This window comes from Plectropomus leopardus, chromosome 19 (genome assembly GCF_008729295.1).
Source record: "Plectropomus leopardus isolate mb chromosome 19, YSFRI_Pleo_2.0, whole genome shotgun sequence".
NCBI classification, from domain to species: domain Eukaryota; kingdom Metazoa; phylum Chordata; class Actinopteri; order Perciformes; family Serranidae; genus Plectropomus; species Plectropomus leopardus.
In genome coordinates this window covers 15,898,104-15,925,618 of record NC_056481.1, presented here as the reverse complement: position 1 = coordinate 15,925,618, position 27,515 = coordinate 15,898,104, and the positions used below count along the sequence as shown (strand labels likewise).

The 27,515-nt window shown below is 37.6% G+C and overlaps 3 protein-coding genes across 8 annotated transcripts; 2 read left to right on the top strand and 1 right to left on the bottom strand.

Moving 5' to 3' along the window:
• Nucleotides 1-48: 48 nt before the first annotated feature.
• LOC121958554 (receptor-type tyrosine-protein phosphatase H-like) lies at nucleotides 49-13,517 on the bottom strand. 6 transcript variants are annotated; one of them, XM_042507545.1, is made up of 23 exons: nucleotides 13,169-13,517; nucleotides 11,509-11,632; nucleotides 11,093-11,362; nucleotides 10,639-10,893; nucleotides 10,188-10,445; nucleotides 9,729-9,983; nucleotides 8,797-9,051; nucleotides 8,300-8,557; nucleotides 7,819-8,076; nucleotides 7,373-7,627; nucleotides 6,838-7,095; nucleotides 6,423-6,653; nucleotides 4,769-5,032; nucleotides 4,540-4,633; nucleotides 4,407-4,457; nucleotides 4,083-4,164; nucleotides 3,861-3,951; nucleotides 3,647-3,723; nucleotides 2,961-3,095; nucleotides 2,649-2,771; nucleotides 2,212-2,372; nucleotides 1,489-1,624; nucleotides 49-524 (listed from the first exon to the last, which is right to left on the bottom strand). In XM_042507545.1, the coding sequence occupies exons 1-23, from the start codon at nucleotides 13,235-13,237 to the stop codon at nucleotides 396-398; spliced, it is 4,089 nt and encodes a 1,362-aa protein (XP_042363479.1). In that variant the 5' UTR covers nucleotides 13,238-13,517; the 3' UTR covers nucleotides 49-395. The 6 variants fall into 6 exon arrangements, with proteins under 6 accessions (XP_042363479.1, XP_042363480.1, XP_042363482.1 ...); XM_042507546.1 differs by having other exon boundaries at nucleotides 4,407-4,454; XM_042507548.1 differs by having other exon boundaries at nucleotides 8,797-9,021; nucleotides 9,954-9,983.
• A 1,976-nt stretch (nucleotides 13,518-15,493) lies between these two features.
• Nucleotides 15,494-19,119, top strand: zgc:56095 (Ferritin, lower subunit-like). The gene is made up of 5 exons (XM_042508156.1): nucleotides 15,494-15,614; nucleotides 16,685-16,788; nucleotides 17,409-17,555; nucleotides 18,166-18,291; nucleotides 18,547-19,119. Exons 2-5 carry the CDS (start codon nucleotides 16,687-16,689, stop codon nucleotides 18,694-18,696), a joined length of 525 nt encoding a protein of 174 aa, XP_042364090.1. The 5' UTR covers nucleotides 15,494-15,614; nucleotides 16,685-16,686; the 3' UTR covers nucleotides 18,697-19,119.
• A 2,892-nt stretch (nucleotides 19,120-22,011) lies between these two features.
• Nucleotides 22,012-26,824, top strand: syt5b (synaptotagmin Vb). Its single transcript, XM_042508306.1, has 8 exons — nucleotides 22,012-22,207; nucleotides 24,400-24,575; nucleotides 24,669-24,767; nucleotides 24,920-25,087; nucleotides 25,439-25,606; nucleotides 26,146-26,263; nucleotides 26,392-26,525; nucleotides 26,615-26,824. Exons 1-8 carry the CDS (start codon nucleotides 22,012-22,014, stop codon nucleotides 26,822-26,824), a joined length of 1,269 nt encoding a protein of 422 aa, XP_042364240.1.
• The last annotated feature ends 691 nt before the right edge of the window (nucleotides 26,825-27,515 follow it).

Here is a 27,515-nt window from a genome sequence, read left to right as displayed (position 1 = left end):
TTTTTTTTAAAATCTTGTTTGCAGACTTTGTAAAAACACATTCAGGTATTTTTGTTATTAAAAAATAGTTTATTTCTTGCGCAAATAGAGACTTTTTCTACCAACATTTCTTATTGTTACTAAACTTAACTGAAAACGCTCTTCAGTCATATGGAGTATTCTCTCTTATTATAATAATAAAGAAGAATACACATTTGGAAGATTACAGCAAGAATTTACAAGTTAAATAAAAACTAAATAGAGCTATAACTGTACAGTAAATATCTAGATCTTAAATGTTTTTCATATTTACAGTTAATGACAAAATATAGCATGTTGATAGTTAGAATTAGGCTTTTAAGTGCATAAAGTACTGACTTCAGTGCTGAGAGTCATATTTAGTTTGGTTGTTTGTGCTAACGAAGGTCTCGCAGTGCAGTGGCATTGGCGTATATCATGTCCGCATTCTCATATATGTTCTCATCAGCCGTCTCATGTGGTTGCAGTGAGTCCATGATGCATTGATGCAGGAACACATACTGGGACTGAAAACAGATAAACCAAAATTCTCTGGTCATTTTAAAAAGCAGAACTTTGTGTGTAGAATGCTTCTGAACACTTCCTTGTGGACGTTTTCAAGCCTCAGAGTTTCCTAATAATGTCGGTCAAGCTCTGGGGTTTGGGTTTATTATAAGCAGAGTTCACACGGTTATCAAACCAGAGGCACTGTTTTCAGAGCTGGAAATGGTTTGGCTTTAACAATGTTTTTTTAATTTTTTTAAATTTAATTATGCAATATGATATATAGATATATTGTGTTGGCTGCTGTTTAAATGTTTTAAAAAAAATTCAAAATATGTTGAATGTCGGACAAAAAATACAAAAATAATCACTGCCAGTGTGGTAAATGATTAAATGATGCTGGTGACAGTTATTACTGATGGATAGCTAAAGTAAGTGTGAGCAGGAGGCTGCTGCAGTGCAGTCTCACAGCTTAGCAGCATCAGACAGTCGACTTAATTGCAGCCTGTTGACGGTTAAAAAAACGGTTAGCAGTTAACAGGTTAGTTACCAACAACACTTTGCATAATGGTACCTGGTGATTCAATCGAATATACTTATTTGATTGAATCACAGGGTATCATGATAAGAAATATCTGGCTGTGTGTTGGGTCATTGATCCACTTAGACGAGGGAAAACTGAAGGGCCGTATGACAGTGACCAGCTTTCATTAAGGTGTCACATACACTTAGTTTCAAGCAAAACAACTATTAGTCATGTCAATAAAACAAATGTTAAACAAGAAATAAATACATGCATGGCGCGGCTTTGGTGTTTTCCGAAATATGCATATGTGGCGGTCTGGTCTGAATGTCAGACGTATGGTATCAGTACTTGTACTGTATCACCAGCTGGGCCTAAAAATCTGAAGAGACCCAACATTAAAGAGATGCCAGACTAAAGAAGTGGAAGCTCAGCCTGAAGTAACTTAATACGATCAGTTTTACCTCTGTCTGCACCATGTATGGTCGGTTCAGTCTCATCTTGTGCACAAAGCCGTTGATGCCCACCGCTCTTTCTTTCTCGAGCTGCTGAAGCAGCACATCCAGGGCAATGATAGTGCCTGTCCTCCCCACTCCAGCACTAAGAGACAGACACACAACACAAGGTAAGCAATTAGTTGACCCAACTATGAGGCCCTTGTCTGATGTTTTTGTTGCTCTGAAGTGGTTTTCATATAAAAAATTCTCAACAAGCTCAGCATAGGTTGCTCTCTAGACTTAAAGGTCCATTGTGTAGGATTTTGGGGGATATTTTGGCAGGGAAGGAATATAATAAGTTTATTTTCTTTAGTGTATAATCACCTGAAAATAAAAATCTCTGTTTTTGTAGAATGAGCTGCTTATACCTATATACAGAGCAGGTCTTCATCCACGGAGTCTGCCATGTTTCTACAGAAGCCCAACGCTGACAACATAAACAATGGCTCAAGATTTGTGAAATGGTTTTGTTCAGTGTTTTTACTGATTTTAATCACCTGGTCCATTTGTTTTGGAGAGAAAGAAGACCTCTGCGGCTCCTAGTTAAAACCTCTCAAACAATGAACACTGAAGAAATTCAAACCTGGAGAAGTTTCAGCTGATTGCTATATGCAAACCTAACCGCTGCATGCCACAAAATCCCCCTAAATCTTGCACACTGGACTTTTAAAACAAGCAGTCTTTCTGTACCTGCAGTGAACCACAGTTGGTGCTCTGGTCCCTTCTCTCTCTATGTGCAGTCTCACCAGTCCTCTGAACTGGATCAGGTCTTCTGTGCCCTGTGGGACTCCATGGTCAGGCCAGGCAGTGAAATGAAAATGTTTCACTATGCGCTCCTCTGAGTTGTTGCTCTGTAAAGACAATTCACATCGATGAATTCAAATACTGTAGGGTCTGCGCCCTGAACCAGTATAGCTGAAGTAGTCAAGGATTACTCTCTTTCAAAATATGTACAAATTTAAACAAGCTTCTTATGCCATTTACAGCAAAATACACCTAACATTTTTAATAAACTGATATTTGGGCTCCTACACAGTCACAGTTTAATTCATTTTATTGTGCTTTGTGACTTGGAAATATAAACACACATTTAGTTGCACAACAGAATTTTGGGAGATGATGCGTACATGTTTTACACTGAATTCCCTCAGTGTCCAGTTGATCTCCTGCTGCTCAGATGTCAACGTGACCTCCAGCTCTCCATAAGAGCAAGGCTGAGTGTCTGCAGGCCAGTATCGTTCACACTTAATCTAGGAAAAAGAAACATTTTTTTTTTTAAAAAGCCGTTGCAGCAATAAGTATCAATGGACATCAGTCCAAGATCTTTATCAGTTATTTGGGGAACTGAAAAACCCCACAAAAAATAATGGCAGCAACAACAGGAGGCACAAATAGTCACCAATTAAATTAAACATTCTCAAATTTTTCTGATGACTCACCTTTCCTCCCTCAGTGCAGTTGGTTACCATGACAATGCAATTCACTCTTTGTTCCCAGACCATCCTCCAGAAGTCATTGACTGTGGTGGGCAGAGGACCCTGAGAGGCGATGTACTCTCTGCTGTTGTTGTAGCCCTGAGGAGCAATCATCAAAGGTAACATGAAAACTACCTCAAGCGCCTCCCCTGTTTTGCACCACCTTCTCCCCTCTTATAAATAACAAACAACCCTAATGTTAGTCGATTTGGGAAATAAATGGGGACAATTTTAAATATCATTCTTTTGGATCTTTGGGTTTTAAGGGATTTATCAAGTGTTTTCAAGTCAAAAGGCTCAAGTCGAAGTAAAGTCACAAGTTACTGGCGTTTCAGTCCAGTTGAATTGTAAGTCTTTATTGATTTTGTCAAGTTGAGTCAAAATTCATCAAATTTTTGACTGGAGTCTGACTCAAGTCAAAGTCATGTGACTTGAGTCCACACTTTTTCTTGCTCGTATACATCTTACATTGCTCAGTCTTACATAAAACATTTGTGTTCATGGAATCACACAGTCAGCATAAATTGCTAGACTTCAAATGAATGTGCATGCGCAGATGATTCAGATGTTTCCATTTACTCCAGATAATAAACAGTTCAAGCTTATCAAATCTCCCCTTTGACCGTTATTAAGTACAGCGTAATACCTACTGGCATGTAACTGGCATTAATGTAGTCAGAAGCTCCAATGGAACTGGAAGTAGTGAGCTTCACCCGGCACCAGTCATCTAGTATGAGAAAACAGAAGATAATTAAACTGCTTTTGTTCTCCACAGCAAAGTAAATTTTGGTAATGAATGTGGACTATTTAATGAGTCTCTACTGATCGTGATAGCATGGTCCAGCAGTCAGAGGACAAGCTTACATGGCTGGACATTGTTGAAACGATTCCTTGTTTTGTTCTCAAGTAGACTTGCTACTTTTCGAGTCTGCTCCGTGCCAACAGGGCTGAGGCTCTGCATGGAAGTGGCACATGACATGGCATGCAAAGGTCAGTGGAAAGCAAGTGAAACAGTAGTATACACACAGTTATGTAGTCATAAACACAGATGAGGAAGAACAAAATACAATAGGCTTTTTTACGCACCTCATATTCCTGGGTAAAACCTCTGTTCTCATCTGCACTTAATTGGGTGAAATGGTCTGGAAACTTTGCCACAGAAATAGCTCTGATCAAAAAAAAAAAAAAAAAGAACAAAGGTAGATTCATGTCATGCAGTAATGATATGTAAGACAACTGACATACATACATTTTACAGAATCAAAACTGACATTAACCTTAAATACAGTATTTCTTTTTTTTTTTTTAAGTTGTTTACTAATTCTCTGTATCTATACAACTAATTTTCTCTTTTCATTGCATCATAGACTAACACTAATTTTCACATTATGAAGAGAGGATGGAACGTACTTGCTCTTTTTATTGGTTTGTTTGGAACCACCAATGAATGATTTTTTTCTGCTGTTGGAAAGAAGCAAAGATGTTTCTTACTGAGTACAAAATATATTAAATAATAAATTATTGTCGCTGAGGTAACACCAACCTGATGATATCTGGTCTTTTCAAAAAAATGAAGACAGCCACACAGACCAGGATAACAAAAAGCAGAACAGCAAATACTGACCCTGCAATAACTCCTACAGAGAATACAATCCGTATTAAGTGCTTTGAAACATGTATACATATACCTAATGACAAACAGCACAAGAACGAGGAAAAAGTGATAGTATATTTTATGGTATTTCTAGAGTAACAAAGTCACTTTGACTCACCTCTCGGATCAGTAAGACACTGAAAAACATATGGCTTATAACTCCTTACAGTGCCAGATATTGAAGTTATAGACACCTCATATTTCCTGGCAGGTTGGAATCCAGATAATATGAGATACTGTTCCCCATTTGCAAGTTGTGTGTGAGATTGCCCCATCACGTTGACCTCTACTGAAGTCCACACACCTTTCGGGTTATCCCAGACAATATAGAGAGAGTAGCCAGCTGCCCAGTACTCACAGTGACCACTTAACAATGGAGGAACTAAATAAAACAAGAGGAAATATGCCTTCAAAATGCAATCAGATATCACACATACCAGCACAGTATATAGTTTAAATAAAAAAACAACTCAAATCCATGTATTTCTCTACTATAGACACACAGATTTGATGAAAACAACCCTTAATTGTAGTTTCACTCCACTGCAAAAGAAAATTCATTTTTTTTCTCCCTTTATTTATTTAAATGATTAATCAATCAATCCACAAAACATAATAATTAAAAAAAAAATTATGATGATGATTGATAAGTTGCTTTAGCCAAAAAATTCCAGCTTCATCAGAGTGAGGATTTACTTCACTTCTGTCCATTTTATTTTGTCTGGCACTTGTTGGGTAACTAGTGATTTGAAGACGCTGCTGTAGACTCTGGGTAGGGTGGGTGTTTCATCATTTTTTTTTTCAATTTTTATAGCGAATGGATTTTTAAAATAATCGGTAATTGATACTAAAAATAACTGTTGTTTCAGTCCATAGAGAATAATTTCAAATATAAAAGGTATTTGCTGCAGAGCGCTCAGAAGTCGTTCCATTAGATCAGTGGTTCTCAACCAGGGTCTGGGAACCCAAAAGGTCCTCGATGCAGTTCAAGGGGGTCCCATGAAAAAGGGGAATTGTTTATTTTAATTCTTTGATCCACTATATAAGTGAGCCACATGTGAGTATGAGTGCTTTCATTATGCTAACTTATGCTTCCTTGAGCCCTCTCGCCTTCTATGTTTGAGGCATCGTTCCTCCAGTCACCAACATCATGAAGGATTTCCCAATCCCGAGACAAAGAGTGAGGAAACTTCTGGAAGAGTTTAGATAAAGGAAACACATGTGTATCTATGTGTTTCTTTCTCAGATCTCTCTCTCACATCCTCACTGGAAGGAGCTATGACTTGAGGAAGAGATGCAAGTGAGGGAAGGGAGTAGACAAAATTCTAATAATAAACCCACTAATAGTCAAGTAATTATTCTGATCACAAGTTTCTCTTCCTCAGTGGTTTTCTCCTCAGCTGTAGTTGCAAACTACAGAATTGGTTTTAATCATATCTAACATCCAAAATATTTTTCAAATGGAGTTCCCTGGAGCAAAAATGGAGATCAGTGGCCTAATGTGTTATCAATTTAAGGGTCATTGACATGAATAAGGTTGAGAAGCACTGCATTAGATTACTTATTTGGACCTAAGCACACACAAAAAAAAAAAACCCAACAAGAAAACATAAATGTATAGGACATGTTCCACCACCGTGATGGTTAAAAATCTTCGAAAACTTTATTCTCAAAATATGTATATAGAAAGACTGTGTCAGTACTTCATCTTATTATTGTGGTAAATGCAGACAAATATTCAGTAAATTTGGTAAGATAAGATGTGCACTTACTGATTGTCAGGTTGTGATTGCACTGTGGATAGCGTCTGGAATCATTTTCATACTCAAGAGACACCTCATAGGTCGCTCCAGGGTAAAGGCCGGTAAATGTCACATTGCTACCTCCATGACTGGTATGAATTTGTGATTGGTAAGTGGCTGTTGCTTTTGAGAACAAGCCTTTGACCGTTCCTTGGATCGATGAGTTGGTAACATGCCAGTTTACAGTGGCACAGTCTATCACTGAAAAAAAAATAGAAAATAAATGCAACAGGAGCCTCTTTTTTTGTTAAATTTTGCACATAATTCAATTAATAAAATAGCCTGAGTTCTGCAAAACCGAGACTTTCTAAATTTACTGCTGAACCATTTTTATTTGATATGTTTTCAATATTTTGACAAGTGTTGTCAGAGAGAATGCGTGTACTTGTTACTGTGTAGTTGCTATAGGCAGTGCTGTTGTGTCCCGAGAATGTTGTGATCACACTGAAGAAATATTTTGTTCCAGGCTTGAGAGATGTGACTGATCGGGACACAACATCCGGGGCTCTGTCTGGGAGACGCTGCGTATTTCCTCCTTTAATTAGGAGAAAGTAGTCCCAGTCTGTTTTCACTCTCTGCCACGTCAGCGTTATTGTGGTCGCTGAGCGTTCAGTCACCTCAACCAAAGCCACCATGGAGGGAACTGAAAACACAAACAAACACACCATGTATGTATGTGAATACATTTGGGAATAACTTACGGATCTGGACAGAAACTTCTAATAAAAGAACATAACAACATTCAACCTAAAGACCTGGTCCAATAGGTAGTTTTAATGTCAACAGAATAAGTTCCTCTTGAAGTGTCATTTTACTCAAATGACGAGTGGGACTATTTGTTTAAATACAGCAGCTTGTGAATGGTTTGCAAATCATAAGCAAAATACCTGGCTTTAGTTGTGTACTCAAACATCACCTACCTGTCACAGCGTTAAATGAGAATCCAGTGCTGTTGACTTTCTCAAAGCGAGTGATGACAGTGAAATGATAGTTTGTTCCAGCATTAAGTGAAGAGACCTCATGTGTAACTGATGCCCCTTGATTGACTTCAATGTAACTTCCATTGTTATCATATTGTAGGAAGTAGGTTGAGATGTTGTTAACCTTGTCCCACATCAGAGTTACACTACTCTCATTTTGTGTCAACACAGTCACAGTCTTAACATTTACCGGCGCTGAAAGAGGATGCACAGTTGTTTCCGTAAAGAAAAGACTTGAGAGCTGTGGATTTTTTTAAATGACAGCATGTTGCAAGCATAATTTCTTGTAACTTTTTTTTTTTTTTAAACTTTCATTCTTTTCTGATATTTTCTCAAAAACAGACAGGCTCTTGTTATAGGCTTGTTTTAGAGGGAAAACATCTTACCAGTGACTGCCGAGTGTTTTACTCCACTGCTTCTGACATTTTCAAACACAGTGTAAAGACAAAAATTGTATTTAGTCCCACTTGTGAGTTCTGAAATTGTGTGTGTCACGTTTTCTATTTCCTTTAATGCAGTGAGGTTTATAACCCTTTCATTGAACACAAGAGTATAGTTGAGGATTTCATTCACTTTTTTCCATTGTAGAGTTATGCTGGTCTCATTTTGTCCAACTGATTCTACCTCCTCTGTGTTACAGGGAGCTAGGATGTAAAGACATATGATGAAATCACAGAATATAATTTTTTTAAATGACAGGATATCCCTGATAAAAGGATGTTAAATGTATAATTATTACAATATTTAATCAGCCATTAATCAACATCCCTGTTACTCAGAGACTTAGAGTTTGAATACAGTACAATTTTCAGATATTGTTACAGAGCTCCTGGCTCTTGTTGTTGGGTTAAAGGAAAATGATCTTACCTGTGGCTGCACTGTAGTTTAGGCCACTGCTTCTGACATTTCCAAAGAGACTATAGAGAGTGAAGTTGTATTTAGTCCCACTTGTGAGCCCTGAGATTGTGTGTATCACTTTTTCCTGTCCCATCAATGCAGATACATCTATTTCCCTTTTATCGAGTACAAGGATATAGTTGGTAACGCCATTCACTTCTTTCCATTGCAGAGTTATACTGGTCTCATTTTGTCCAGCTGATTCTATCGCTTCTGTGTTACGGGGAGCTAGGATGTAAAAAGACAAGAAAAAAAAAACTTTAATTCATTTTGATTAAAAAAATGATATGCCTAAAAAATCTTTTTTTAATAAATAAGTTGCATTTGATTCCAACTTTTTTCCCCCAGACATAGTCAAAAATATTAAGTGAGCAACTACCACATGCGATACTGGTAAACTTTAATTTCACAGCCCTGACCTGTCACTTGTCATTTACTGTAATTCTGTGAAAGGAAAGTGAACTTACCAGTAAATGCAGTGGTATTTACTCCGCTGCTTCTGACATTTTCAAACAGAGTGAACAGAGTGAAGACGTATCTCGTCATACTTGTGAGACCTGAGACTGTGTGCGTCACTTCATTTCCCACTGATGCAGTGACGCTTATCTCCTTTTCATTAAACACAAGTGTATAGTTGAGGAGGCCATCCACTTTTTGCCATTGCAGAGTTATACTGGTCTCATTTTGTTCAACTGTGTCAAACTTTTCCGTGTTACGAGGAGCTATAATGTAAAAAGACAATAATCCTTGTAAATGCACTGTATCTAATCTTGCCTTTAAGAGCTACTGCACTTAGCTGGCACCAGGTGTAGATACAACATCAGAAAGACAATGGACTCTCATGTCAGAAAGGAGTTACGTTTTGGTTGGAATGACAATCAGGTTAACAATTACTTAAAGATCTAACTTTAGATTTTCCCATTTTGTGGGCGTTAACATTATGACGTTTTACAGATGGTGGGTTTTGTTCTCCAAATGATACGACTAATTTTTTTTTTCTACATCAAGATGATGTTGGCATAAGACTTTGGAAGACACTGGATTTTTGTTATTTGACATAACAATTTAAAACCAACAAAAATATCAGTGTAATCTGTTGTCAGTATGCTATGCTACCTCAAATTGAAGTTGGCACTACATGTTCTGACAATGAATTCTGGTCACCCAATGTCACAACCTTAAATCAACCAAATTTCAACGTCTAACCACTTGGCCAGCTCGGCAATTTTTTTTTTTTTTTGCTTAAATGAGAAAGAGAGAAGGGATGTAAAAATGGTAATTAGAAGTACAATTATGGAGCGGGAGCAAAAATAGCGCATAAGATTCCAGTCTTTCATCAGCCGCAGTTAAAAAATGTCCTGGTTCTTGTTATATAGCAGTACTGGAGGAAAATACTTACCAGTGAATGCAGGGGTTGTTACTCCACGGCTTTTGACATTTCCAAACAGAGTGAAAAGAGTGAAGACATATCTTGTCATACTTGTGAGACCTGGGACTGTGTGTGTTACTTGATGTCCCGCTGATGCAGTGACGTTTATCTCCTCACCATCGAACACAAGTCTATAGTTGAGGAAGTCATTCACTTTTTCCCACTGCAGAGTTATACTGGTCTCACTTTCTCCAACTGACTTGAACCCCATTGCGTCAAGAGGAACTAGAATGCAAAGTGAAGTTCATCCTTGTAAATATACAGTAATCATGTGTCTACATTAGCTATTGCAAGTTCTGTTTTGCCCAACTAACAAAATTGCAATTACAAGTACAATTATACAAAACACTTTATCTTCAATCCCATTGTTTTATCAGCAACAGTCAAAAATATTAAGTGTGTAACCTTAACACAGGAAAAACATCTTACTGGTTAATGCTGTGGTGTTTTCTCCACTGCTTCTGATACCATGAAACACAGTGAAGAGAGTGAAGACATATTTAGTCCCATTTGTGAGTCCTGGTATTGTGTATGTTATTAGATCCTGTCCCGCTGATGCAGGAACATCTGTCTCCTTTTCATTATACACAAGTGTATAATTGATGATGCCATCCACTTGTTTCCACTGCAGAGTTATACTGGTCTCATTTTCTCCAACTGACTTGAAATCCTCTGCATTAGGAGGAGCTAGGATGTAAAAAGACACAAAGAAGACAGTGTGACAAAATCTGATATTAAAAAATGTCATGATAGGCCTGATAAAATGCTGTGTTTTGTGTAGTTGAAAAAAGTCAATAAAATTTTGCATAAGATTCCAGTCTTTCATCAGCCACAGTTAAAAAATGTCCTGGTTCTTGTTATATAGCAGGAAAATACTTACCAGTGAATGCAGGGGTCGTTACTCCATGGCTTTTGACATTTCCAAACAGAGTGAAAAGAGTGAAGACGTATCTTGTCATACTTGTGAGACCTGGGACTGTGTGTGTTACTTGATGTCCCGCTGATGCAGTGACGTTTATCTCCTGACCATTGAACACAAGTCTATAGTTGAGGAAGTTATTCACTTTTTCCCACTGCAGAGTTATACTGGTCTCACTTTCTCCAACTGACTTGAACCCCATTGCGTTAAGAGGAGCTAGGATGTAAAAAGAAATGAATACTTGTGATAACATATATAATCATGCCTCTGTTTAAGGTGCTGCAAGTCATATTTTGCTTAACTTGTAAATAAGGTGAGTGAAATTAAACTTACAAGTGCAATTAAATGCAGCACTTGGTTTTCATTTAGCATATCATAAACAAAAATTCCTTATTCTAAAAGTGAGATCACATACCAGTGACAGCTTCAAATGAGTATCCAGTGCTGTTGCCTCCATCAGATTCAGTGATGAGACGGAAATCATATTTTGTCCCAGGAGTAAGCGAATCAACCACATGTATAACTGATAACCCTTCCTCTTGTGCAACAACAGTGTCCACCTTTAGACTACCGCTGTTATTATATTGTAGGAAGTATGTTAAGAGGTTGTCAACCTTGTTCCACACCAGAGTTATACTGGTCTCGTTTTGTGATGAAACTGTCACATTCTCCACATTTCCAGGAGCTTAAAAGACAAAGAGTTGACAGTTAAAGAGAGAGTCCAGATTTTCACCTCATTAGACAGCATCATTGGCGGTCACACAAGTTTGCAATATAATACAATAGAGACACGTCGCCAACTGAAGATAAAGGAAAGCGTTTCAGTCTTACGTGATTTTATTGCTGGAGTGGTTGATGCTGCTGTTGTTGTTTCTGTTGTTACTGCTTGTGTTGTGCTTGTTACTGTTGTCAGCGTTGTGCTCGGTGTTCTTGTCGTTGTGATGTCAGTGACACCCTAAAGTGAGAATAGGAATAATTTGGGCACAGAGAGAATGACCCAATCCCCAAAATAATTTCATACAGAGTTTTTCCTTATCCAAAGCGATGGTCAAAAAACAGAGATTGTTGTATGCTGAACAAATTTTAAAGCCCCTTGAGGGAAATTTACAATTTATCATATTGGGTTGTAAACTAAAACTGACTTAAGCTGAGTACAAAACTGCCAGAGGTGTTCATCTGACTTAAGCCTCTAGACCTCTAATGTAATGTGAGTACCCCAAAGCAGTGCAATATCAACTATCATCTCATAATCAGGGTTAGGGGTAAAAAATCAGTACAGCATAATATACTGATATTTTGTGTGGCAAAATTGTATTTCTACACTGACACCAAGTCCCATTTTTTTATCAAGTATTTATTACTATTACAAGTATAAGTTAAACTTTTGTAGCAAACAATTACTTTTCAGTCCACTAGATACACTTTGCTGCAAGAAAAAATATTGGAATTAAAAAACTCTCCCTTTAAAATTTTATCATTTAAAAGAAAAAAGGTGTTGACAAATTTCCTCTTTGGGGTCATTATTTACTGTTGAAAGAAGTAATAAATGACAATATGTGTTATCACAATACTTATATCTCAAAGTATTTCAAATTGCAATAATATTGTATTGTGACCAAAATATTGTGATAATATCCTATAGTTGGGTGATTCCCATCTCTAATCAATATCATACTGTATCTAACGTACTGTGGATAGCAGTGTGACAGGGAGGCTTAAAAAAGTTAACACTACTGCTGAGGTGTTCTTCTCTACTTAATCAACAATCTTTCTGTACAAAAAAATGTACAAAAACTTGCATCACTTACATACAACTTGAGACAAATTTATGATATTGCTGTACAGGAAACATCTGATATCCTCACTTGCAAATTATGGCCAGGAAGTTGTTGAAGCATTTTGAATTCAACCTCTACATCTCAACAAGTGCAACAAACCCTCAGATATGCTACCAAGAGAGCTGACAAAAAAAATAACATTGTTTTGTTTTTTGTTGGTGGTGGTGTTTTTTAGATGAAAGCAAATCCCATTAAATTCATATATTTGTGTCAGGTAAAACATCTTCCATGGGCTGCATTTTTATATATATATTCTAAAATACCCAGACAATATTACAAAACAATTTTCAGGTGCATCACCTTGTCTAAAATATCAAATGTTGGAGGTAGCATACAGCTTGATATTACACATTACGTTATTTCCTCATTCATTCTTTTGTTTCTGTGGGGAAGTTCGCAAAAATAGATTATTGCAGCCAGGAAAGAATGAATTCATGTTTCACCATCTGGAAAAGTCCATAACTACATTGTGCAAGTCTTTCAGTTTTCTGATATTTCAGACAACCAAATTCCAGTCTAAACTTTCAGATTCATATCATGCATTGAACCATTGCTGCGGTTTAGACGCTTTTCTTTTGTTGAGGGTAAACCTTCTTTAGTCTGGGTATCTGAACACTATCACAGCGGAAAGGTACAAGACAAAGAAAACTTACCCAGAGCAGACTCAGGAAGACGCACAGCAGAAAGTGGTCTGAGATGACTTTGAAAGATAAAGGCTTCATCGCTATAACGGTTTATGAAGCTACATACATACTCCAGACTTGTTAAATTCCTTTGTTGCCCTACGATAAACTTCAAGTTTCTAATTCTAGTATACTGCCTCAGGCGTGTTGACAAAAACAACAACACTTGAGGTTGGCAAAGAATTTCTCTGTGCCTGCGCTAAAGCAGTCCAATATTAACTTTATTCCAGTGGTGTTGACTTTTAATTCTTAACCATGTCCTCCTTCTGTAACCTCTGGTCCCCTCTCATATTGTAGAGTGACTAAGTAAATAGCTGCTTCTCCTTTTTGGCCTTGTACAACCACAGAGACCTTTGCCCCGCCTGTCACTTCCTTATTAACGGTTATAATGTGCTACTTGTCAAAGGTAAGTCAATCAAGTTAATTTGCCTGTTTTACATAAAGTATTTGGTGGTGGCAGTTGCTTTATATCTGCTGATTTCTTTTTATTTTTTTTATCATTACCAATTTCATGGTTGTGACTGCCTGTGCATCTTTATGATATGCAAATAAAAGATTACATGTTTTCTCATAAACCCAGGCATAGCTTTCAAATACTGCTTAGTATAAATGAGATCTATTTTTGCTTTCCAACTATTTCAGTCCTATTATTTTAACAAAATCACTGTCTCAGGTCTTCAGTTGAGCTGGTTTCACAGAACAGTAGATTAACGTTTGGTTTCTCTGCATTGCCTCAGGAGGCAGTGATATTTATAGCTTCTCTGTGGCTGAGATCTATAAGGAACGGCATACCGAAAACATCTCCAACACACTTTTAACAGAACATGAAGTCATGAAAGTGTTTATGGAGTCATATTATGGTGCAGTACTCAATAAAAGTGCTCCAATATCAAAGAAAACACTGTCTAATGCTGCCCACTGGGGAAACATGAGGAGGAAGTAACCTTTACAAAAAGATAATTTTCCTCATGCATTAGTATTATATGATCTCACTCTTGAACACACAACACTTTATTGAGCTTCCCCATTAGATATTGATTATGACTGCTGCTTGCATTAAAAAACATTTACATTCAACAATTATGCAGACTAAATGTATTTTTATGATATTTGGCCCCTGCCTGCATGATCATTTGTTTTTACTATATTTTAAGAAGTTATTGACAAGAAAGTAAATTTGTTACTTTGATTACTTTTGGCTTAATATGAAATTAGAAAAAGGTTGGAAGACCGAGTACAGTTAAATGGATTTCTGAATCATCGACCATCCTCTACTTAGAAAAAATTACACATACTATCAGGGGTAATCAGTCACTCTTTCACAACATCTGAAGTCCCGCTATGGGTTTTCTAGAGAGGACAGATTTAGCCCACACGCCGGAGACGTCAGGGGATATGCTATAAATTAACCTCTGCAATGTCCAAATCTGTCAAATACTTTTTAGATATATTTCACGATCAGCATTTGTACATTTAAATAAGATCTGCTTTGTATTCATTTACTCACACTTTTTGGGGTGGGGTGGGATTACACATGTTAAATCTTCAGTTGGTGTGTGTGTGTGTGTGTGTGTGTGTGTGTGTGTGTGTGTGTGTGTGCATGTGCATGCGTGCGTGTGTGCTTGTGTGTGTACATACATAATGTTATGTGTGTATGTGTATGACTTTGTTTATTGTTGCTCATCAGTAAAGACATTGTTGGAACAAAATGTGTCACTTGTCCCCCCTTATCGACCCTCTCCTCACATTCATACAAGCTTTCAATGTAATGAGTCATGTTCTCGGGTATGTTGATGTGCCTACAAAGAAGGGTCTGCTTACGATCACTACTCTCAGATCCTAATTTTTGCCTTGACTAAAAATTGTGCAGCCTTTTGTTTTTGTTTATGTAACATAACAAATATGTAATTTACATTATTATATCCCAGCAGTATATGGCTTTTGTTTTTGGTCATTTTAATAAATTATATGATATAGTAATATAGTTACTGATCACAATAGAAAAGAGAAAAACAAGAAGTTCAAAAATACAGAAAGCTAAAAATACAACACAAAACAGAATATATAATGTAAACGGAGGAGAAGAAGTATATGGCAATTTTTATTCCAAATAGGACTATTTAAACATTAGCTGAGAGAACATTAGGTCGTTTACGGATTTTTTGTTCATGCACAAATAAATATACAATCTATTGACTGAAAATGCTTACAATGTCTAAAATATGCCATGCGTCTCCAACACAAGAGGTGGCAGTAGAGATGCACAGAGAGACTGAACACACAAGCGAGCTAGCATAAAAAGCTAACGTTAGCAGGGGGAGGGTCTGTTTTGTGTAGAGTAAACAAGATAAAGCCAGTTACAGTAACAACTGGCGAAGTCCTGGCGAAACGGAGCAGCGCTACTTTCACAGACCAAGTAAGTGACAAATTAACTTAATAGAGTTTGATAATCATATTTTAGCCACGGCCAGGTTCAGCTCACTTCTGTCTGAGTCTGTTACGTTTAGTGGATGCTAACATTAGCTAAAGCTAGTGACTTTAGCTTGCTGACAACGCTATCATTCTTGTTCCAAGTCAACAAACAAGGTGAAGTCGGAGGTTTGGGGGATAAATGTGTTATCCTTACATGAACTAACGTCGTTTTATTTAACTGAGTTTTAGACGACTTCGGCTCACTACAACAGGAAGGAGCAGAATGTGCTAACATTACGAAGCTGAAGTTTGCTTTAGAGTCGTAGATTCAGAGATAAGGGGAAAAGTAACGCTGTTTATTGACAGACCCTCGGCTTTTTGCACTGCTTACCGCCTTAAAAGCATGTTAGACATTTAATGTAAAGTCTCGACCATGTCTGAAACACATTGTCACATTGTAAAACATCTATTCTGTTTGGGGAAAAAAGGCAAAAATAAGAATATGTTGTTGTTTTTTGTTCGTCGACCACGTTGGACCTGCTTTTTACCAAAAGCCACTATATTTAGATATCCCAAAGTGGCTAAAGATTGCTTAAAACACAATTTCAGTTTTGTGAAACCTATACTCCAATAGTGATAATGCAATATAGAGAGATTTCTCTTCTAACGCTCCTCTTGACTGCTGAGTCGGAAGCGAACATCAGCGTCGTGCTAACATTAGCGTAACCTTCTCAACACCTGACGAGAAACGTTACAACCCACCTAAGGTCGGTCAAACACATGACCACAGTCTGGCTGATGTTTGACTGAACCCTTTAAACACCGGTTATATAAAAGCTGACCAGCAAAGGCTTGCAGGATTTTGATAAGATCACTTCACAGGGCGAGTGGACAAAACCGTTTGTTATTTAAGTGACCTGGCTGAAAAGTGGCAGAGGTAAGAGTGTTTCTCGTATGGTCTGTTTTGTGCTAGAAAACGGGAGACCTCTCTGAAGTTAAGTGATCACATTAGCTTGTGTGAGATTTCTTTATCCATGTATCAGTCACACTGAGTGCTGTATTTTTGTGTTTTAGAAATGCAGTCTGTGGTCAAACAAAACCTCCATTCAGAGACTGAAGGAGACATCAACAAGCTCATCAACCTGAAGCTCAATGCATCCTACGCCTACCTGGCTCTGGTATGATTTCTGTAGCACTAATATTCATCCACAACAGTATAGTCCCTCTATTTGTAATGCTATGTAGAGTACTGTGAGATTTGTTGTTGAAGCATAGTTGTATTGAAGTCAATGTTTAGTGTGAAACATGGTATCATACCAACAAAACAAAAAGTAGGTAATCAATATTGAATTTTGGATATGTATTGAGTGAAACCTGATGCAAATATGCCACGATAGGACAATATTAGCATTATACATCTCATATTTCCTGCCCAAAAGAGAGTCCAAGCCATGTTACGTGGACAGGGAGGTCACACTAAATACTTGAAACTTTAGCTTGTTGAAGTTGTTTTATTCTAACATATTTGCATTTTTAATACTCTATACATATGTTACTGTATGTTCTGGTTTTATTTTTGTAAAGAGACAATTGAGAAATAAATATGAATGATCATTATAAACTTACCAGGATAAACTTTTAGGTGGCATAATGCTTTTACTATTTTACAGCTCTGTATTTAATTATTTTTTCTGCACTGGAATAAAACAAGAAAACTGTTCTCTCGTATGATTCTTATTTTCTTATTGGGTTTCTTCACTGTAATGCTTGAAAACCATGTTTCTCTTATCTTTTCTAGGGTATGTATTTTGACAGGGATGATGTAGCCCTGCCGAAATTCTCTACTTTTTTCCTGGAGCGCTCGGTGAAGGAGAGGGAACAGGCTGAGAAGCTGCTGGAATATCAGAACATGAGAGGAGGACGGATTTTGCTTCAGACCATTGCCGTAAGTGCACAGTGTCTGTTTTTGTTTGTGCTTTTGGGGGATTTCTGGGGGCAGGGGCATTTTCAAGCCATTATAAGGGTTCCTGCAGGTTAAGGCAAGTTACAGCTAAACGTTTTGAAACGTGAAATTGAAGACCAGTAGTACTCACATCTAGATTGGAGGATGAAACCATGAACAAAATCAATTACTGAGGGTTAGGGATATTTTGTCCAAATTTTTATTGTGACATAAAACATTTTAGTCAAATTTTAAAAATAAGATGATCTACCTAAATTGCTGCTGTTGTTTTTGTTTTTTGTTTTTTTCCACATCTATTTTTTTAGATGTGGCAATGTCCAGGGGTATTTTCCGTTCCTCTGTCCTGATCTTAAGAGTCCTTAATGTAAAAGGCTTTCAGTAAACTATTTTAAAACAGATATTACCAGTTTTTCAGACTTTACAATGCAAAATCAGGAAAAAAAAAAGATTCACAAAATCGCACTTCCATATCTGAGCATTTTTAAGACTTTTGAATTTGCATTAATGAATTCATTGCGTCTTTAAGATTTTTATTGTGGAAGATCATTCCTGTTGTTTATGTGTTTATCCAAGTTTCAACTTTCTGTTCTAGAAACCAAGTAGAGAGGATTGGAGAGGTGGTCTGGACGCAATGTCCTTTTCCCTGGACTACCAGAAATCCATGAACACGTGTATTCTTGATGTGCACCGCAGAGCTGGTGTGTGCTCTGACCCTCATGTAAGTCTGGCACTGTTTGATAGATAAAACTGCTGCATGTCATCAGACTCTCAGCTGTGAGATAGGTAAAAATTAGAAAACAGTTAAGCTACACTTTTGCATGTTTGTAATGCTTTTTTTTGTGTAAGGTCAGTACTGAGTAAGATTTGAGGATGTTTAGTCTGTTAACTTTGTCCTAATGTTTTACCTGTTTGACCACCTTTGTAGCATTGCTTCCCATCTTACTCACTATTATCTGTCTTACCTCTTTCGAAGCTATGTGACTTCCTCGAGCAGCACTTCCTCACCGACAGCCACGACACCATCAAGAAGCTTGGCGATTATGTTGGCAGTCTGACCCGCATCACAGCTTCTGAGACACACGGCCCTATGGGAGAATACCTCTTTGATAAGCACACTCTGTAAAGGTCACTCCGGTACAGTTAAATAAGCTCCACATTTAAAAGAATATATTGAGTTCAGAGGGCATATCCCTCACACACTGTGCTCTACTCCATTACAAAACGTACAATATTTTTACCGTTTACGAGTAACATCTTGTACAAATGGTGCGAGAAAAGGTCAAAGCAAAATAACAAAAAATACCTCAATTTTTCTTGAAAAACAACACTCAGAAAATAATGTTCTCATTAAGATGGTGCTAAAACTACCATTTTCCTCAGCTGTTAAAATGAGGCACTCGTCCATTTCGACTCAGTTGTATCATGTGTCATGCATTCCACTTGTCAGAGGTTTTAACATTCACCAATATTTTTTAAAATGAGTCAAATAATTTAAAGATTTGGAATATCACTGAACAGTTGAATAAAGCCAGATTTTGCTGACAAATAAGTTTTGCTAGTCTCGTTATTTTGCATCCATTTTAACAGTTTAACTATGCCTAAATGTTCAGACAGGTGGTCATCTGAACTGTCATATAATCTATTAAAACTTTCTGTACTTTCCCCCCAGTTTTGTCTACCCCTAAAGAACAGTGTAAAGATAACAGTGGGACTTTGCTTAGTCACTGTTGGGTGGAAGCTTAATGTTTAACATTAGGGGACCAGACAGCTTGTGGTTAAAAATGTAAATGCTGCTTCTTAGTAAATTACATGTTTCAGTAAAGATAAGATTAAGGTACGGGAGTATGTCAACGAGTGCATCACAGCCAGGCATAGAACACTAATAGTGTTTGCAATCTACAGAAATCAGTATGACAAAACATCAAAAATAGCTGAAAATAGCCATTTTTTAAAAGGTTTACTATGCAGGATTTTTCCTAAAAAAATTTTAAAGACTCATACACAAGTAACCCCCCTCATCACTTATGACCCACTAGAACTGTGTTTTTCTGAAGAGACTCTGCCCCTGCCTGGATTTTCTTGTTTTCTGTGCTCAGGACGTTGAAAGGTCTGCACCCCCACAGTGCTCAGGTGAGGTTATGGCTTTATATAAAGGTAGAGAGGTGGCTTATTTACGCTCAGTTACGTACAGGAATGGACGGAGACTTCTGCCTGTACTCAGCATTCATTTAGTGAAACTTTTAACCCCACCCTTTAGTGTCCTCTTTTGGCTGTATCTATGTCATCAAAAAGGACACAATGAAGTATGAGGGTAGTGACATTTATAATGTTTGAAACAGAAGTATCTATTTTTGTATGTTTGAAACGGAAGTATCTATTTTTGTATGTAAAGGGAGAATAAATTTCCCCTAATCAACAATCCTGCGTAGTATACCTTTACAGATTCCATCAATTCTCTTGTCAAAAAACTGATTTGGATCACATCAGTCTTTGACTAAGAGAAAATATTATGACTGAATGAGAGCAAAAATGTCTACAAAACATCATGAGGGTGTAATTATAATGGTCTTTAGCATTGTTGTGTATACTTAAAATCTAGATGACTGCCTCTGTAGGGATAAAAAGGTCCTATTAATTAGCTGAAGCCACATACTGACAAGAAACACTACAGGAGGAATATAACACAACTAAGTACAACAGCCCCGCTATAATAATTTTTGTCGCTTAGTTAGTGTTATTTTTCCATTTTGATGCCCTATGCGGTTTAGTTAGTTATCTATTAGAGCAGGCTGTTGCCTGTTGGATTGGAGCCACTGAGATCTCCAGATGTAGCAGTGCAAACATGTGGCAGGATGCCTGGGGATTACTGTTCACAGTGCTCTAAATACGGGTATGTGTTTTGTACAGTAAAATGGTAAGCCAAGGGATGGGGAGGATGGAATATCCACTCTCAGTGAAAGTTGGTGCGAGATTGACGATTGACTGCGAGGACAGCTATGCTGAGGGGATTAGCGAGGGGCCGGATGTACTACAATCTCTTCAATCTAATGGATCAACACAACCACCACTACCATGTTTCATCAGTCTAATGAACAGTCACTTTTCCTAATCATGCCTTCAACTCTTCAACGTGTGACTTTTTTAACAGTGGAGTCGTAATAAAAGAAAAGTTGACTGGTGCTTTTCATGCATTTGCGTTCAGAGACATACTGCAACAGATGTGTTGTCAGAATTCTAGTATCGGGAGGAGGGGTGGGGGGATTAAATCACAACACTGCTCTGGTGATTTGCCAGCGCTTTGGGTTTGATGGAAAGGGTTGCAGGGAGGCTGCTAGTCAGAGTCAGCGGCACTCTGGAGGAACATGGGTGTGTGAGGGTTACAACAGGCCAACAAGAAATACACTCTAAAACTAAAAGTTGCTCCAAGAGCTCTCTTGGTACAAAGGGGAATTAAAGGAACACAACAGGTAGGATAAATATGCATTGATTTTTAAACATTTCTGTTATGATTAAGTGCAAGAGCGCTAAAGTTCAATTGTATAGGAAAAAGTCTGGGTTATTCAATTTATTTTTTTTCATGAAAAAAAATCACATTTGGTTTTGAACATATCGACTTGAAGGACAGGTTAACCTCTTGGCTGGTTCTTTTGATGTGAATGATTTCTTCATAGTTTCCATTTCATCTGAACAAAATCTTCCTCCTCTAGTAACTGACTGAAAAGAATTACCTGTACATGTGTACAGATACCAATAATGTTTAAATTTCATTCAGCATCATCCTCTATTAAAAAGCCACTGCAACCAGATAAACAAGAAACTTGTCTTTGAGGTATTTCTGTGATTCCAACATAAATTTCAAATGTAACTTTTCGTGTACATTATAAGCTAACATTTTTTTTTTAAATTTTAGAATGTATTACGACGAGTATTGATGAAAACTAAAAATAAAAACATTGAGGATTCCCTGTAGCTTTTGCCACAATTAACTGTGCTTCCTAATAAATGCCCAAACAAAGACTTGCCTTTACCAGAAAACTCCAAAGGATGAAAAGTGAGGGATGAGACCAACCTCTATTTATTTAAGCTTTGGGAATCTGGGATTTTGGATTAATATTGTAACGCCACAGTTAAATCCAGTTACGTGCAGAGACAGTGACGAGAGAAAAATGGGAATGGGACAAACGTGGGAGTGAAAGTGTGGGTTATGGAGCTGGGGAGATGACAGAGAGAATGAGAGTAACAGAGGGATTAGGGTCAGCCATGTTGAGCATCTGGCTTAGAGATGTCCTATGCTCTTCAACTGTACTGCAACGCATGGACATAGGGATTACACAGAGCACGCATGAAGTTGTGTTAAATCTCACTGCAGGAGCCAACAGGACAGAGAACATAACAAAGTTACAATAACTGCACTGGTTCTGCTATTTTGACAGCTGACATGAGGTTGGCCAGCATTGGGGTTCGGGCCCGGAGGACTGCGGAGCCGTCTGAACCGGAGTCAGAGGAAGCAACAGAGCCGGCTCACCATGAGCACCATACAGAGCACCATGAGCACTCGCATACAGAGCATCACCCCGGCCACAACTACAACCACATGAAGGACAAGTTCATGAATGAACTCGGTCATCTGCCAAGTAAGCAGCTTCTAGACTAACCCTGGGTGACCAGATATCACATATTTTTGACTGATATTGTGGCGATATTGTAGGGTTGAGTATTGGCGCTTTCATCAAGAATTTACACAATGAGATTTTTGATAAATAATCTTTATGTAATGTGGATATAATGACTAAGGACCTGCCTGGAAAACACAAAATTAGGGGCTGGATGCTACTCTTGTGCCTACTATGTGCCAATTTTCAAAGAGCATGAAGGCAGGTTGCATCTGAAGTTGTTAAACAACTTTAACCACAGTATCATACCCTTTTAATCAGAAATCCCCATTTGGAGCTCATCTTTTTGTTTTTTTTTTAAATGTGTATTAGGCCTAAAATGTTGTCTGTGGGACAGAAGTAAAGCTCTAGGTAGCCTTGCACTAATATGATCAACCATCATAAACTGATATTTACATGACATGTGGCGTGCCTTCTGCGTGTCTACGTTGAAAACAATTGATTTGAAAAAAAAAAAACATGGCTTGTGAAATGACCCTAAGTGGAAAATATAAATAATAGAACAGTCTGGTGAATTAAAAAAAAAATACATCACTCTCCTGTAAAGCCTTTTTTTGGTAAAACCAGCCTTTAAAACCAGGAAAATACAACACTAATAATATTACCATATCCAAAATATAAGACGATATCTAGTCTCCAATCACAATATTGATGTAATATTGACACCCTGTTCTTGATTTTCATTTTGATTATTCATATTTGATAGACAAATTCCACTGCCTCACAGAATTGACCTCATGATACCCAAATAATATTACTATAACTTTTAAAGGTTCAAGATATTGTGTTGAGTGTTCATGACATACTCAGCATAGAAATGATTTTATATGAATATCAGCTTGTTTTCCTACTCATTACACCAACCCTTGTCTATGCTGGTGTCCATGAATATGTAAGTGGAAAAACAGGATGAGAATATTGTTTTGCCATAAATTAACAACTACTGCTGAGGAGCTTTGAGTCAGGAACGTAATGGTGAACTGTGCTGCTGGGCAGTGTGGTTCCACAGGGCCACTCCCAGCTTAGACTGTATTATTATCTGATTGTGGAGAAGGGTGTTGCTGACAACACACATGCATGGTCAGCAAACCGTCTCCTGATAAACGACTACTTACAAAAATGTAAGGTCAAGAAATGCTTAAAAGAAAAGTAGTTCATGTTCTATAGAATATATGCTTATAGTGGATGCTATACATATTCAGCACATATCCTTATACATAACCTTTATATCTTTACTGTGTAATATTATTGTGCAATTTCCTACTGTACTTTATTTTATAACTTACTGCACAATATTTATTTATTTATGTATTTTTATGGTAAAATACTACACACCATGTGTGTATTACAATTATCATTTGCAGCTAGAAATCATGGATGCACAGTATCAGTTTAAGTGAAAAGTGTTCAAAGTGTATATATTTAATATCTTCATTTTATTTAACTTGTATTTTTGTGGTATTTTTTATGCTTACTTATTAGTCACTTAGACAGTTCTTCTGCTTTTTTATCTTTCTTTTACCTTTTTTGCTTGCGCTCTTGTACCACTCATAAAGACAGCGGTGGAGATGTGTAAAAAGTACTGATACTGTTGCCCTAATGTCATGTTTTTGTTTTGTTTTTTGAGGGAGGGGGTGGTGTGGGTTTATTTTTATATAATTACTATAACTGTTGTTTATTTTCTTTCTTTTTTTCAGGTACTGTCCTTGTCTACTTGATTTAAACTTGATTTGTCCTGTTTTCTTTTTGTATAAAACTGCTATAAATAAAACCTTTTGAGTTTGTGAATATCCCCATTATGGGAATATTATGATCTTATCCTCAACCATATAGTTTGAGCTGATGTAGATTCTAGGAGTAAATTATTTTAAGAAAAAAATGCTCTTTGATTTAACTCTGATGTGTGTGACTTTTAAAAATCCCTGCATAGATAGGATAGTGTTTAAAAATTAAGATGTATGCTTAAAGATCAGATTTAAATGCATGTTTTTATTTGTTTTGTTTTTTTGTTGTTGTTTGGGGCTCGAGAATTTTCAGTTTCACATTACTAACGTGAATGTAGCAGACGTCCACACCTTTTGGCCATAATAAGCATACTCTCATAGTGCAGACAATGAATACCGAGGAGTGAATTTACCTTTTTTAATTTACAGTTCCCGTGTGGGCAGTGGCAGCTATCGTCGTGCTCGTCCTGGTTTTGGTGGCGTGCTTCATCTTCTGTCTTTTCAAGAAATGCTTTGCGAAAAAGAAAAAGCCAAAGAAAGTGAGGGAGAGGAAAACAGGTCGCCGCAAAAAGGAAAAGGAAGGTGAAGGAGAGGCTGGAGAGAAGGTGCGTCATTTCCAGTAACACGCTATTGTATTGCTCTTACCTGAGCTACAGTAGATGTTCATGATGAATATCACTGATGTGTTCATGTGGCAGGAGGGGGAGGTGAAGAAGGAAGGAGAGGAAGAGGAGAAAGAGCAGGAAAAGTTGGGTAAGCTGGAGTTCTCGTTGGACTACAACTTCACAGACGCCCAGGTAGGTCCTGTGTGGAAAAAAAAAACAGTTTCATCAATGACATTCATATTAATGATTAATATAAAAGGGGCAGAATAACCAATAACTCCATGAGGAATTTCTTCACTCTTTTCATGACCTCGGATCACTCTTACACCTGTCTTTCTCTGAAGCTTATAGTGGGTATCCTTCAGGCTCAGGACCTTGCAGCTATGGACATGGGGGGGACCTCAGACCCCTATGTCAAAGTCTTTTTGTTGCCAGACAAAAAGAAGAAGTATGAGACCAAAGTCCAACGCAAGAATTTATGCCCCGTTTTCAACGAGACTTTCATTTTCAAGGTACCATGTGCCTCACGTCGTACCACTGTCGACTTGATGTTTGTCTGCGTTTTGTTTGTTCTTTCTTTTGTCTTTATGTCTCTGTCGCAGCTTGTGTTGGTGCTCCAGGTTGTTGATGACATGTCTCTTTTTACCCTCATGAAGCAGAAGTTTGGCCTATGTCTCTACTCCCCCTCGTCTTTAGTCTTTCATTCCCTGAATGGCGTCTGTCAAGGTATCCCTACCCCAAAAATACTGGATTGTTTTTTAATGTCTCCTGTCATTAAATGTTGTTTGTTTGTCACATGTAAAGTACACACTTATCTTACATTTACCTGCAGCTACTAAAGTTGGAATAATCACTCTTTCTAGATTCCGTATGCAGAGCTGGGTGGAAAGACTTTGGTGCTGCAAGTTTTTGACTTTGACCGTTTCTCCAAGCATGATATGATTGGCGAGATAAAAATCCCAATGAACAGTGTTGATTTGGGCCAGCCGATGCAACAATGGAGAGACTTGGAGAGTGGTGAGAAGGAGGAGGTACAGGATTTTTTTTTCTCTTTGTGAAATTCTTGCATGACCGTGTTGTTAACAATACTGTGGCTTGCATACTTCCATAAATTAGTGGTGTACCGGCTTTTAATTGTGAAAATAGAGTAGTTATAGCAGCAGATGACTCTGCAGCAACAACACTGTCTGTGTGAACACTGCAGGCTTGCAAGCCACAGTGGTTTAGCAAGATAGCCGTCACATGCTGCGTACGCATGCAGTGTGGTGTGAGTGTTAAGTGACGAAAACGCAATAAATCTTACTTTCAGATGATTATAAACTTATAAAAACATGATACCATGTCTGCCCCTAAATCCCATACACCTAACCTTTAAACGTTGTACCAGGTGATTCAATTTGGAAGATTAATATTTGCCTGGAATATATAGATATATATATACATAAACATTTATATTTACTAAATAACACATTTTGTGTCTTGCTTCTAAAAAGCAGCTATTATGAAGTTTCACAAAAGATTTTAATTATTTGATGAGACATAATGGTAATCCATAATATTTGTTTTTTAGCAGGAAAAACTGGGCGATATTTGCATTTCTTTACGATATGTCCCCACTGCTGGAAAACTGACCGTGAACATCATGGAGGCAAAGAACCTGAAGAAAATGGATGTTGGTGGTTTATCAGGTAATTGAGCTTCCTGCCACTTATCATTCTGTCAGATATTTGATTCATATCTCGGAAAACTGTGTCTCCTTTGGGAGTAAAATAGCCCAACAAAATAACTATATCACCTACTTTTCCTCTTCCCAAAGATCCATATGTTAAGATTGTTCTGCAGCAAAATGGGAAACGGATTAAGAAGAAAAAGACAACGGTCAAGAAAAACACGCTCAATCCTTACTTTAATGAGAGTTTCAGCTTTGATGTCCCCTTCGAGCAGATACAGGTAAACTGTGTCTTCATATCGCTTATCAGTCTAAAAAATATAACAAATACTAAGTGTTGATATGTGGAATGGTTTGATCTGTCTTTCAGAAAGTGCAGGTCGTCATCACAGTGTACGACTACGATAAACTTGGGAGCAACGACCCCATTGGGAAAACCTTCATGGGTTATGGAGCTACAGGAGTTGGCCTGCGTCACTGGTCAGATATGCTCGCCAATCCCAGACGTCCAGTTGCCCAGTGGCACACTCTCCTGCCAGAGGAAGAAGTCGATGCGGCAGTCAAAGCAAAACCTCGTTAAAGTGGCACTTTTTTTCGATTATCAAGTACTGCTGACATGTTACGTATTGTCAATCCTGATGTTTTCTCAATTTTCTGTTTTCCATTTTGTGTTGTTTAAGATACTTTAATTTGTGTATGCATGTATATGTGTGATGTACAGACATTTTTTGATATTTGGTTGTTACTCGGCTTCCCCTGTTAACCTTATTCAGCACTGTAAACCAATATGACTTTGTATTTGTATAAATTGAAAACACTTATCTGTGAATGTGCATCTTTTGTGTATGCTCAGGCATGGAAGGCAGGCAGGAAGGATCTAAGAGTTATTGTATTTTGAAAACTTACTCTACAGACACAGTGGAGCAGGGATACTCAACATACTTTAACCAGGAGCCAACTTTTCAACATTTGCCATCCTCACTCATCTTTTGCAAGAAATAAATATGGTAAGAGCAGCCCAAAACAGGTCAGGTGTACACACAGGACATTTGGGACAAAGTTCAGACTACTGTTAGGGGGACCTGGAGGTTCCTCCCTCTTTTTTTAATAAATGGTATCGATTTGATGCCTTTTACTGCAATCTTGAATCTTGCTTACGTTATAGATACAAAAAAATCCCATTGATGATCAATTTATTTTTTCACAGGTCAGATTTGGTCCACAGGCCGTGAGTTGAGTATATCTGTGGTAGAGCCTCTACATCTCATAAT

Coding starts and splice junctions, on each gene's coding strand:
- LOC121958554 (XM_042507545.1), bottom strand. CDS start 13,237: ATGAAGCCTTTATCTTTCAAAGTCATCTCAGACCACTTTCTGCTGTGC. Junction 9,052..9,728: donor AACAACCCCTGCATTCACTG/GTAAGTATTTTC, acceptor TTTACATTATAG/CTCCTCGTAACACGGAAAAG. Junction 7,628..7,818: donor AAAACACTCGGCAGTCACTG/GTAAGATGTTTT, acceptor ATCCTCTTTCAG/CGCCGGTAAATGTTAAGACT.
- zgc:56095 (XM_042508156.1), top strand. CDS start 16,687: ATGCAGTCTGTGGTCAAACAAAACCTCCATTCAGAGACTGAAGGAGAC. Junction 16,789..17,408: donor CCTACGCCTACCTGGCTCTG/GTATGATTTCTG, acceptor TATCTTTTCTAG/GGTATGTATTTTGACAGGGA. Junction 17,556..18,165: donor TTTTGCTTCAGACCATTGCC/GTAAGTGCACAG, acceptor TTTCTGTTCTAG/AAACCAAGTAGAGAGGATTG.
- syt5b (XM_042508306.1), top strand. CDS start 22,012: ATGAGGTTGGCCAGCATTGGGGTTCGGGCCCGGAGGACTGCGGAGCCG. Junction 22,208..24,399: donor TGAACTCGGTCATCTGCCAA/GTAAGCAGCTTC, acceptor TTTAATTTACAG/TTCCCGTGTGGGCAGTGGCA. Junction 26,526..26,614: donor TCCCCTTCGAGCAGATACAG/GTAAACTGTGTC, acceptor TCTGTCTTTCAG/AAAGTGCAGGTCGTCATCAC.